Below are 13,259 nucleotides of genomic sequence, written 5' to 3'. Positions count from 1 at the left end.
TTTATACTAAATATATTTGAGCTTGTCTCCAGTTTTACTTGGTATATCATCATCAAACTGAAACTGGCCTCATGGAGTTTACAGCCAGAACTTTAGAGGTAAATTTACAGTAGGGCTCCACGCTGCTTTGTTTTCTAGTCTGGATGTGATGAAGAAGTCTGGATTTGGAGCTTTTGGAGACTCCAGAGGGTTAACCCCTTAGTGTCTTGAATGGTCTCCACTAAGATATTGGCATCATAGGAAATAACGAGTGGTAAAAATGCACATGGCCATTTTCAAAGGAGTCCCTTGACCTCTGACCTTAAGATATCTGAATGAAAATAGGTTCTATAGGTACCCAATTTATGATAATATAATGCAGTTTAAGGCAAAAATCATGCAGCCTAGTTTTATTCAAGTGTGAGGATGTTTGTGCTCATATTAGCCATTTCATTATAGTGAGCGTGTTTCTTGACCTCACTGTGTAAAATGAGCTGCGGTGACCTTGTGAACCTTTACAACCACAAACTAGAGACCTAGAGCATTCACTAGATGGATGGCTTTCCTGTGTGTGTTGACAATAAGGGGGTTTCTCAGCAGTTTCCAGAACAGAAGTGCTCGCCAAAAAATGCAATTCCTGCAGAAAAACCTCCAAATGTAAAATAAAAGTGGTGTTCCTCAAGGTCTCGGTGTCTTGATGTGATATTCAGAAAAGGATTTTTCACCATTTTTATCGACTCTTGAGTAAAAAAAAGGGCTACATTTAGCACTAAATCTGTGTAACAAGTGGTATCAACCCTACCAAGAGACCTGTGAAACACCACTTTCTCCCTCTCCTCTCCTCTCCTCTCCTCTCCTCTCCTCTCCTCTCCTCTCCTCTCCTCTCCTCTCCTCTCCTCTCCGTCTTTCCTCATTTCTTTTTCTTTGCTGATGGCATTTGAAGCCAATTAGGTGTCTGAATGCATGTGAAGCTGTCTCAAGGCCTGGGCGCGGGGACTTTTCTTTTAGCTATCAAAAATTACAGAGGAAAGCCACCGAGGAGACCTGTCGCACTGAGCAAAGATCAACACTATTAGCCTGATCAACATAAGAACTCATATTCAAGAAATTGTCCATGTGAAAACTGTTAGCGTGTGTGTGGGGGGGGGGCTGGATAATGTGTGTATATTGCGGCATTATCTGTGTCTTTTTTGCTCATTTTGTGTCTGTTGTGTCTTTTTTAGTCATTTCATGTCTTTTTTAGTTATTTTGTGGGGGGTTTTGCTCATTTTGTGTCTTTTTTTGGTCATTTTGTGTCTTTTTTTAGTCATTTTGTGTCTTTTGTGTCTTTTTTTTAGTCATTTCGTGTCTTTTTTAGTCATTTTGTGTCTTTTTTTGGTCATTTTGTGTCTTTTTTTAGTCATTTTATGTATTTTTTAGGTCATTTTGTGCCTTTTTTAAGTCATTTTGTGTCTTTTTTTGTCATTCGTGCCTTTTTTAATCATTTTGTGCCTTTTTTTAGTCATTTTGTGTCTTTTTTTAGTCATTTTGTGCCTTTTTTTGTCATTTTGTGTCTTTTTTTAGTCATTTTATGTCTTTTTTTTGGTAATTTGGTGTCTTTTTAAGTGATTTTGTGTTTTTTTTGTCATTTTGTGTCTTTTTAAAGTCATTTTGTGCCTTTTTTTAAGTCATTTTGTGTCTTTTTGTGTCTTTTTTTAGTCATTTGTGTCTTTTTTAATCATTTTGTGCCTTTTTTTAGTCATTTTGTGTCTTTTTTAATCATTTTGTGCCTTTTTTTAGTCATTTTGTGTCTTTTTTTGGTCATTTTGTGTCTGTTTTTAGTCATCCGTGTCTATTTTAGTCATTTTGTGTCTTTTTTTGGTCATTTTGTGTCTTTTTTGGTCATTTTGTGTCTTTTTTTGGTCATTTTGTGTCTTTCTTAAGTCATTTTATGTCTTTTTTAAGTCATTTTGTGTCTTTTTTTAGTCATTTGTGTGCGTGTGCGTGTGTGTGTGCGTGTGTGTGTGTGGGGGGGCTTGTCTGGAGGGGCGGGCTGGATAATGTGTGTATATTGCGGCACAAAGGACCGACCGGCTGCCTCCGAATCGTATGACTCATCCTCATTGCAACTCATGGACCGCAATCCCAAGAGCCTGTAGTGAAAAATTCTATTAACTTGCATTAGTTTCCTTCCTCCCCCATTACAGCCACAGAGCCACATACATTCGCTTATTATCTTCTCCTTTGCTCCAGTTATGTGATGTATAAACTGCCAGGATTGTAAAGTATATGATTGTCCTTGTCTGCCAATTTTAACATAATTCCTGATGACTCATAAACTGGAGCAACATATTTTCATATGGCATAAATCTGTAAATCCTTTTTCTGTGCATTTCTCATTCATGACGGTTCAATATATCTGTACTTTTGCAACAACCTCCAGATTTTTTGAGTCTTTAAAAAAAGACTCAAGATGTTAGAACATCCTCCGCGTCTTGCTTCGGAGCAAATAAATGCTCCATGAGGCTGTGTGACCGTGCACGTCTTCCACTCTTGCATAGAAACATTCTGACACACAGGTTTCTCGCTCCCAGCACACACACACACATGTGCAAATGTGGCGATGTTTCCAAGCTGTGACATATCTCCCTCTCTGAGCGTCATCTGGTTAAGAATATGAAGGACGCCGCTGCTGCACAGCATGTATTTCTCCCAGCTGAAAGAGCCTCTCAGCACTCTGTGTGGTGGTGGTGGTGGTGTTACTGTGGTGCATTCACACATCTCCAGCCAGCCCCCCTTTTAGAGAGCCCATTAGTGGCTGTGTGTGGCCAGACCCTGCCTTTGGAGAGCCACGGAGAGGGAGAGGGGATTGAGGGAAGTATGGTGAAAATAAGAGGTAGAGAGTCTAAGAAAAGACCAGAAAAAAGGGTAACACTTTACTTGAAGGTATCGTCATAATAGTGACATGATACTGTCATAACTGTGACATGACACAGTCATAAACGTGTCAGCACAATTATAGTTTTATGTCCTTATTTTTAACCTTGTCTCACAGGAATCTGTGAAATAGCCACGGATTCACTTAACTCAAAATCCGTGGAATAGCCACGGAATCACTCAAATTTCCGTGAAACTGACACGGATTTCGCTACAATGCAAGTTAATGATGGATATTTTTTCTTATTGGTTTGTTCCAAGTCACGTGACTTTCAAGGTCCCAGCGGTCAGAACAAAAAACATGGCGGACAGTTCTCTCATTTTTAGTGAAAAAAATCAATATTTTGACTTAGTTTCTGCATAAAAATGGATTTTGATCACATTTCTAGCGAGAAATATATGTTTTAATTTCTAAATATTCACTCAGTGAATGTACATAATCACTTTGCATGTTGGAATAGCCACGGGATATGACTGTCATTAACTTGTATTGTAGCGAAATCCGTGTCAGTTTCACAGAAATTTGAGTTATTCCGTGGCTATTCCACGGATTCCTGTGAGACCATGTTGATTTTTTTTACCTACGGTTTTATTTTATGGATATTTATTAACTATGTTTTGTACTTAGAAGTGGTTAAGTGGGAAGTAGCACAGTTTTTTCATGTATTTATAAACACTACAGGCCAAAAGTTTGAAAGCAACTTAGGTTTTCTTAAAAACCAGTCTGGATTCTTTGGATTTTTGGATGTGTTTACTGCATGATCATACTTTACCTTTATTGAATTGAACCATTTTACTCAATTTACCTTCAGGTAAACATTGATGTTACCAGACCATTGCTGAACAAATGTTAACAAAAGAAAAGAAGGGCTTAGTTTCAGTGTCGTTTTTGGTCATTTTGTGTCTTTTTTGGTCATTTTGTGTCTTTTTTTAGTCATTTTGTGTCTTTTTTGGTCATTTTGTGACAAAAAAAAAGACACAAAATGACCAAAAAAGACACAAAATGACCAAAAACGACACTGAAACTAAGCCCTTCTTTTCTTTTGTTAACATTTGTTCAGCAATGGTCTGGTAACATCAATGTTTACCTGAAGGTAAATTGAGGAAAATGGTTAAATTGAATAAAGGTAAAGTCTGATCATGCAGTAAACACATCCAAAAATCCAAAGAATCCAGACTGGTTTTTAAGAAAACTTAAGTTGCTTTCAAACTTTTGGCCTGTAGTGTATATAAATACATGATCTAAATTAATTAATAATTAATTAAAATACATGATATATAAATACATGGTCTCACAGGAATCTGTGGAATAGCCACGGAATCACTCAAATTTCTGTGAAACTGACACGGATTTCGCTACAATGCAAGTTAACAACAGTCATATCCCGTGGCTATTCCAACATACAAAGTGATTATGTTCATTCACTGAGTGAATATTTAGAAAATAAAACATATATTTCTCGCTAGAAATGTGATCAAAATCCAATTTTTATGCAGAAATTAAGTCAAAATATTGATTTTTTTCACTAAAAATGAGAGAACTGTCCACCATGTTTTTTGTTCTGACCGCCGGGACCTTGAAAGTCACGTGACTTGGAACAAACCAATAGGAAAAAATATCCATGGAATAGCCACGGGATATGACTATTATTAACTTGCATTGTAGCGAAATCCGTGAGAGTGATTCCGTGGCTATTCCATGGATTTTGAGCTAAGCGAATCCGTGGCTATTTCACGGATTCCTGTGAAACCAGGTTCAAAAAAAGACATAAAACTATAATTGTGCTGAATGGGTAATGGACAATTCTGAGAAGTCTTGAGAAATGGAAGTATTTTGTCCTGTTTAACTGGTAACTAGTCTGGTTTAGAAAAAAAGAAAAAGAGTGAATGATAATATGATAATCCGCCTCCTGACATCAGACTAGAGTGTCTTTTTTGGTGTTACACCCTAAAGACAGCAACTCCCCTGTGAGGAGAACTGGAGTATGACATGTCAGTGCTGCAAGGAACCAAATACAGGTCCAGGACCATGGACAGAGACTGAACCAACACATGAAACACACAACACAAGCTGTCTGTGAACCGGAGCAAAAAAAAGGAAACTAATCAGAGCTCAAACTTAGAAGGGGTCAAAGGTATAATGGACTCCATCCATTGAAGGAGGTCAGATACAGTTGAAATCTCCAGAAAAAGCGAGCTGAACTTTCTTTTCAGCTGCTTCCAAGATCAAGGATGACATGTAGATTTTATGCAGCTCCGTAAAAACTGACATAACTTTTTTTTGTCATTTTGTGTCTTTTTTTAGTCATTTTGTGTCTTTTTTAGTTATTTTGTGGGGTTTTTTGCTCATTTTGAGTCTTTTTTTTTTGTCATTTTGTGTCTTCTGTGGTTTTTTGCTCATTTTGTGGGGTTTTTTTTGCTCATTTTGTGTCTTTTTTTAGTCATTTGGTGTCTTTTGTGTCTTTTTTTAGTCATTTTGTGTCTTTTTTAGTCATTTTGTGTCTTTTTTAGTCATTTTGTGTCTTTTTTTGGTCATTTTGTGTCTTTTTGTGTCATTTGGTGTCTTTTGTGTCTTTTTTAGTCATTTTGTGTCTTTTTTTTAGTCATTTTGTGTCTGCAAGGAAACAGATCCAAGTCCAGGACCATGGACAGAGACTGAACCAACACATGAAACACACAACACAAGCTGTCTGTGAACACCAGGGCAAAAAAAGGAAACTAATCAGAGCTCAAACTTAGAAGGGGTCAAAGGTAATCGACTCCATCCATTGAAGGAGGTCAGATACAGTTGAAATCTCCAGAAAAAGCGAGCTGAACTTTCTTTTCAGCTGCTTCCAATATCAAGGATGACATGTAGATTTTATGCAGCTCCGTAAAAACTGACATAAGTTTTTTTAGTCATTTTGTGTCTTTTTTTAGTCATTTCGTGTCTTTTTTAGTCATTTTGTGTCTTTTTTAGTTATTTTGTGGGTTTTTTTGCTCATTTTGAGTCTTTTTTTTGTCATTTTGTGTCTTCTGTGGTTTTTTGCTCATTTTGTGTTTTTTTTTGCTCATTTTGTGTCTTTTTTTAGTCATTTGGTGTCTTTTGTGTCTTTTTTTTAGTCATTTTGTGTCTTTTTTAGTCATTTTGTGTCTTTTTTTGGTCATTTTGTGTCTTTTTTTAGTCATTTTATGTCCTTTTTTTGGTCATTTTGTGCCTTTTTGAAGTCATTTTGTGTCTTTTTGTGTCATTTGGTGTCTTTTGTGTCTTTTTTAGTCATTTTGTGTCTGCAAGGAACCAAATCCAAGTCCAGGACCATGGACAGAGACTGAACCAACACATGAAACAGACAACACAAGCTGTCTGTGAACACCGGAACAAAAAAAGGAAACTAATCAGAGCTCAATCTTTGAAGGGGTCAAAGGTATAATGGACTCCATCCATTGAAGGAGGTCAGATACAGTTGAAATCTCCAGAAAAAGCGAGCTGAACTTTCTTTACAGCTGCTTCCAAGATCAAGGATGACATGTAGATTTTATGCAGCTCCGTAAAACTGACATTACTGTTAGACAGCTGGAAATTAATAACTTATTTCCCATCATATTCAACAGCTGCAACAGGTAACAGCTGTTAGTAACTAAACTGTTTGTGTTTCTCTGTTTCAGGACAACAAGTTGGGGGCTTTTAGGAAGAAGACAGCTGGAAATGTCTTTCTGCTCACTTTTATTCTGTCCATAAGCTTGTATGTAATATGGTTGCAGTAAGCAGCTGGTTAGAGCCACTTTATGCTACTAAATGTGAGGAACTCTTGCAACAGAGCATCAGGCTACAAAGCTCAAGAATATATGTCGGATAAATTATATAAGATTGAATTATTTCCCTGTTCTAAGTAGATTATTTTACTAATTCTGATGGGAAAAATATAGGTAACGCTTTATAATAAGGTCCTTAATAACCATTAATTAACAAATAATAAGGCATTGTTCTCGCTTTAGAGCCGGTAGTTGCAAAAAGCATCGTTAACTTATAGTTAACTTATAATAGATGAGCAAAAAAGTATATTTTAATATCAATAAGCAAACAAAATAAGATTAATAAAGGCATGGCAAAGACATAATGGGTGGGTCATGGGTGTTTGTAATGCCATTATTAACACTTATATAAGCTTATAAACACACAATAATGTTAATAAGCATCTTGTAAGGACTTACAAGGGCCTTATTACTTGTTAATTAATGGTCATTACAAGGACCTTAATATAAAGAGTTACCAAAATACATATTATTATTGCCATGTCTCTACACTGTCAATCAATATGTTCTGTGTGTGAGTCTGAGTGTGCGTTTGTGTGCGTGTGTGCATGTTTGTGTATGTGTACATACAGTTGTGTATGTGGGTTTTGTCATTTTTATTGTCTGTTTTTATTCTTATTGTAAAGCACTTTGTGTTGCATTTATATGTATGAAAAGCGCTATATAAATAAAGTTTGATTGATAAATTGATTGGTATATCTTCATCAGGTGCATTGTGGGGGAAAAGCTGGTAAAAAATGTGTTCTATGCAGTGTGAACAGCGCCAAAGTCCCAGACAGTTACAGCAAAAGAGAGCTGGTCTACAGAGACGCCTGACTGGTCCGAGGCATGGGACTCCCTGACAGACTGCCAGGGGACTGTCTGTCTGTCTGTCTGTCTGTCTGTCTGTCTGTCTTTCTGTCTGTCTGTCTGTCTGTCTGTCTGTCTCCGCCTCCGTCCCCAAACAAGCCACTGAGACGGAAAGGAAGTCTTGGAGAACCTGCAGAATCACACAGAAAGTCTGCTTTTTTACGCCTGTGCTGTAAAATGACCTGCTCGTCTGAATGCCTGACTCCTTATTCATTACATTGAAAACAAATAAATAAATAAATAAATGCGTCGACGAGCAGCCAAGTCAAACCTCCTCTGATACAACAGCGCTGTTTTGTTAAGGGCACATTGAAGAAAAACTACTCATCAAGTTAATTCGGTTAATTATTCAGCAGAGCCTTCCGTCTGAAAGGACATCTGTTACAGAACAGAGTGTGTGTGTGTGTGTGTGTGTGTGTGTGTGTGTGTGTGTGTGTGTGTGTGTGTGTGTGTGTGTGTGTGTGTGTGTGTGTGTGTGTGTGTGTGTGTGGGAGTAGAGGAGAAACAGATATGTTATCAAACGGGTTTACAAAAGGTTGTTTCTGAACCCAACAACACGGTTTCAGTGATCATCTACTGCCCCCTTCTGGATCATTTGCATCATTGCAGAAGCTTTGAGCTAACAGACTGAAAACAGAGTGCAGTCTGCAGCGCCATCTGCTGTGCAACTATGGAATAAAGAAATGCACTAGTGGCAGCACAGCAGATGCCACAACGAGTCCAAATCTGCTGTAAAAACCAAAAGAAAATACAACAAATACTGTGTGAACATCTTTGAATTAATTCGTAGGAACAAAAAGGGTAGAAAAACAAAGATTTTGCACAAGTTATATTGGGGAAATGGTGAATAATGTGGTTTTTAAGCAACAAAGTAGGAGAACAAATGACTCATTTTAAGTCCTGCATTGCATCAAATGTCACCTAACTAAGCAATTTCAGCCTCTCCATGGTAAATTATTTGTAGAAATATAAAGGTAACACTGTCTATGATGCCCACGTTTATCTTGCAATATGAACATATGTATAATATGTTATAATCTGCTTATAAAGCTGCATTATTATACTTATAAGCACTGGTATCCATGATGCTTTAGAACATGGGTCTCAAACTTAAACAACGATATTTTGTGGCCCCCACCTTGATATGAAAGTTTAATGTGAGTTTTATATAAATGGCACTTTACCGTGTTTACCGTGTTTGTTTAGTAATTTTGTGTCCTTTTTTTTGGTAATTTTGGGTCTTTTTTTAATAATTGTGTCTTTGTTTAATAATTTTGTGTCTTTTTAAAATCATTTTGTGTCTTATTTAGTAATTTTGTGTGTTTTTTTGGTCATTTTGTGTCTTATTTAGCAATTTTTTGTCTTTTTAAAAAATAATTTTGTGTCTTTTTTGGTAACTCTGTGTCCTTTTTGTGTCATTTTGTGTCTTTTTTTAACAATTTTGTGTATTTTTTGGTAATTTGGTGTATTTTTTGGTCATTTTGTCTTTTTTTTTGTAATTTTGTTTCTTTTTTTAGGTCATTTTGATGCTGCCTCGGTGGCCCCCAGGTAATTTGAGTTTGAGACCCCTGCTTTAGACAACAATAGCAACACATTATTAATTAATTATAAGGTCAAGTATAATAATATTTCATAATGCTGGTCACTCACTGATAAATTTTTTTGCAAGCCTGTGTCTATAATGCATTGTAAACAAATGCATTATGTGTTTTAATCTGCTTAAAGCATTACATAATTATATAGGTAAAGTAGAATTAATTTCTGTTTTGACCCATGAAACAAATAAATTAATTTTACAACATTTTGTATGTTCTTCCATAGATTTATTGCTATTCACTTCACTATGAGCAAACAATGACCTCTTTTAGTGACCTATAACCAGCTTGTCATGCATCATTATTAAACTATTTATTGTGCATCATGAGACTTTAACTTCTACGACAATAACTTGCTCTCTTTTTCTCTGTTTTGCAATATAAACTTGTAAGTAATGTATTTGTCAGTGTTAATTACAGTAAGAAGAAAAACTAAACACATGCATCACTGCATATTAGAATAAATAGCTACATTAAAGGTATGATATTTGCATTTTAACATGAAATCAATAGAAAAATGTTCTGTATTTTGTATTTTAAACACTTTAAATCTGGTGTTTACTGGAGATGTGCTCATAAGTTTCTTGGAACTAAGTAATTCAGCAAGGAAAAATAATAAATAAATGACAAATTAACAAAAGTAATAAGAAACTTTGCTGATTTGTTGGGATCAAATTACATTTTATTGAAATCTGAGAACAATTTTAATACTATAAATCGCTGCAAAAATGCTCTCTGACGCATCTATGACAGGTTGAACATGACACAGCTCCCTGGGGTGCTGCTCAAGTAGATAAAAAAAACAAAATAAACTTGTACGGTAACTCTAATGTTTTTGTTCGTGTTAATTATAGTAAGAAAAACTAAACACACGCATCACTGCACATTAATACACACAGCTACATTAAAAGGTATGATATTTGCATTTTAACATTAAATCAATAGACATATGTTCTATATTTTGCTGAGTTATCAGGGTTGTCCTTGACTAAAGAAGTTTTTAGTCTAGTAAACACTCATTAATAAATTATTAATACATTTATCTACAGATCTGTAAAACTGAGTTTATTAGCAAAACTTTATTTGCTTTTTTTTTCTTCTTTTTTTTTAACCAGAGATGTGCTCTTAAGTTCATTAGAAATAAGTCATTCAGCATGAAAAAAACATAAATAAATGACAGGTTGACTAAAGTAATTGGAAAGTTTGCTGATCAAATTAAATTTTATTGAAATCTGAGAACAATTTTAATAATATAAATCGCTGCAAAAATGCTCTCTGATACACCTATGACAGGTTAAACATGATACAGCTCCCTGGGGTGCTGCTCAAGTAGAGAAAACACAATAAAGGGCCCTCTGGGGTGCACTTATATAGAGAAAACATGACAAACTGCCCTGTAGGATCACCTTCCAAGGGGGAAAGAGAAACAGTGCCCTCTAGGGGGTCTTAAACTGAGAAAACCTGATGTGGGAGCCCAGGCTGCCCGACATGCTACAAATCTTTCTAGTGTCCCACCGCTGCATGCAGCTGGTGCACATACTACTTCACAAAATCATCAAAGTCTGTCGCTAGAGTTTTAATCAAGAAGGTAGAAAATCTGAGCATTCAAGAGTTTTTAAAGGCCTTGTTTCCACTTTGCTCAGGTTGTATGCAAGTGGATTTATGTGACAAAATTCATTTATAACAAAATCAGTTTGAAAATGTTTATTCACTGAAAACAAAATATAAAAGCTGAAAGAAGACGACAACATTGTAGTTACTGCACTCTGTTTTTGCATTACTGTTAGAACCTTTTACAGCAAGCAGTAACTCGCAGTAATCCGTTTTTGGGGTCAAAGGTCAAATAAATCATCATGATTTTTGAGCATAAAAATTATATCATCAATACATGTATTTGTGAATTATGAAAACAATTACAACATTTAGTTTAAAAATGTAGTGAAATAAGTTGATATTAGTTGTATACTGGTGGCTTACAGGTTTAAAACGTTGACAATTTAATTGCATCTCTCAGTAAACTGTCTAACAAAAGCATTAAATGCCCCAAAAAATAAATGTAGCTCTTCAGCTGCAGGCTGTTAAGTCTCAAATGTTGGAATGTCCTTGAATGCACCAGATTGAATGGTCCCTGCTTTAAACTGTATCACTCTGCAACAATAATGTAACTTTGGTGGCAAAAAAATTACGAATAAAGGTGCAAGACACAAGATTCTACAGCATCTACAGCATGTTTTTTGAAAAGTTATACGATTATTGTGTATTTTAGGGTGAAACCACCAGAATTGTAAATTATGTATAGTGTCCTTTTAACATATAACACTAAAGCTGGCAGTCAGTTTTCAGTTAAATATAATATATATAATATATTATTAACAAAAAAACATTTTAGAGAGTAATCTTGTTACTCAAAATGAAGTTTTATATTGTGTAATATATTACAGTACACTGCAAAAACAAATCTTCCTTTAAATAATGTCTTTGTGAGCTTGAATGGGAGATAATTTCAAGTTTGGTAGAAGTTTTGTTTAAAATGCTACATTTCAAATAATTAAGTAATGTAATTTTACACAAAGTAAAGTGTGATGAATCTAAAGGACACAAGTATTTTCCTTTAAGGACATTTAAAGATAAAAGGTGTTTCTGTGGATGGTTAAAAACAAAAAGTACTCAGAAATTCTGCTTCAGCAAAAGTAGCAAATCCAAAATGTAAAAAAAAAGTCTGTTAAAAGTAAAAGTCCTGCATTCAAAAAGCTACTAAAGTAAAGAAAAGAAAAAAAAAGTTGTGTCATGAAAATACACCTAAAATACCAAAAGTAAAAGTGCAAATAATGCAGAATAATATATATTATATTATAGGTTTATAATTGTTGATGCATTATTGTGTTCATCACATTAATGTTGCAGCTGCTAAATATGGAGCATTTCATCATATATTAGTTGATAAAAGTATATAAAGTACTTGACAATTATACTTAAGTATACTGCCCTACAAAGTCTAACTGCTGTAACTACGCAAAAGGTGAAAAAAAACTGCTTTTTTAAAGTTTTTTAAATGTTTTTTAACTGGCCAGCCAAATTGGTTATAGGTAGATACATATGACACTTATTTCTAAATGTATTGATGATGTCATTTTTATGCTAAAAAATCATGATGATTTATTTGACCTTTGACCCCCAAAACGTAGTTGCTGCATTGCTGTAAAAGTATCAAATAGTAAAGCAAACAGGGTGCAGTAACTACATTATTGTCGTCTTCTTTCTGCTTTTATATTTTGTTTTCAGTAAATAAACATTTTCAATTTGATTTTGTTATAAGTGTATTTAAAATTGTTTAACAACTCTATTCAAAGATTTGTGTATTTGAGACTTAATATTATAAAGACATTTTATATTTTAGTCTTAATATAATTTTTTCTCACTTTTTTATTTCATCACTATCTAAATAATAATTTCCCTTTCAAATAAACTTATAATTTATATTATTTTTATGTTTAAATGAGTATATATACCCAAAGCAGACGGTGGTAAGTGCAATTACTGCTTGGTACCGCTTGAGGCAGTATCAAAATGACCAAAAAAAGACACAAAATGAATTTTAAAAAGACACAAAATGACAGAAAAAAAACTAAATTACCAATAAAAGACATAAAATTACCAAAAAAGACACTAAATTTTTTAAAAAAGACAAAAAATGACTGAAAAAAAATATTTAAAAAGACCAAAAAAAGACAGAAAAAAACTAAATTACTTAAAAAACAAACAAAATGACCAAACGTATAGTTACTTAGTTACATCCCCCCACTGTCTACAGAGGTGTGTGTTTCTGTGTGTTTCTGTGTGTTTCTGTGTGTTTGTGTGACGCTCACCGAGCTGGTGGGCCTTTCTGAGGCAGGAGAGCGAGGCGTTGAGTCGGGCGCACTCCTCTTCGTTGGCACCGAACTTCTGCAGCAGCTCACACACCTGCTCCTCACTCAGCTCCAGCAGGCCCTCCAGGGTCACCTCACCTGGGCTCATCTCCTGCACAACACACACACACACACACACACACACACACAACAGAGATACACACACATTAAGATCTCATATTAACCCTCTATGGTACGGTGTTTCCCTATTTTTGGCCTGTCA

General features: G+C 35.0%; 1 protein-coding gene across 3 annotated transcripts in view; it reads right to left on the bottom strand.

Annotated features, from left to right (window-relative positions):
* ksr2 (kinase suppressor of ras 2) overlaps positions 1 to 13,259 on the bottom strand; it is a 191,141-nt gene that overhangs the window by 147,273 nt on the left and 30,609 nt on the right. For all 3 annotated transcript variants that reach the window (XM_059336669.1, XM_059336668.1, XM_059336671.1), the window contains exon 3: positions 12,998 to 13,148. In XM_059336669.1, the coding sequence (XP_059192652.1) occupies positions 12,998 to 13,148 (151 nt within the window). The remainder of the gene's footprint in view (positions 1 to 12,997; positions 13,149 to 13,259) is intronic.

The sequence above is a fragment of the Centropristis striata genome, chromosome 7 (genome assembly GCF_030273125.1).
Source record: "Centropristis striata isolate RG_2023a ecotype Rhode Island chromosome 7, C.striata_1.0, whole genome shotgun sequence".
Classification (NCBI taxonomy): Eukaryota; Metazoa; Chordata; class Actinopteri; order Perciformes; family Serranidae; genus Centropristis; species Centropristis striata.
This window is presented reverse-complemented; position numbering and strand designations above follow the sequence as displayed.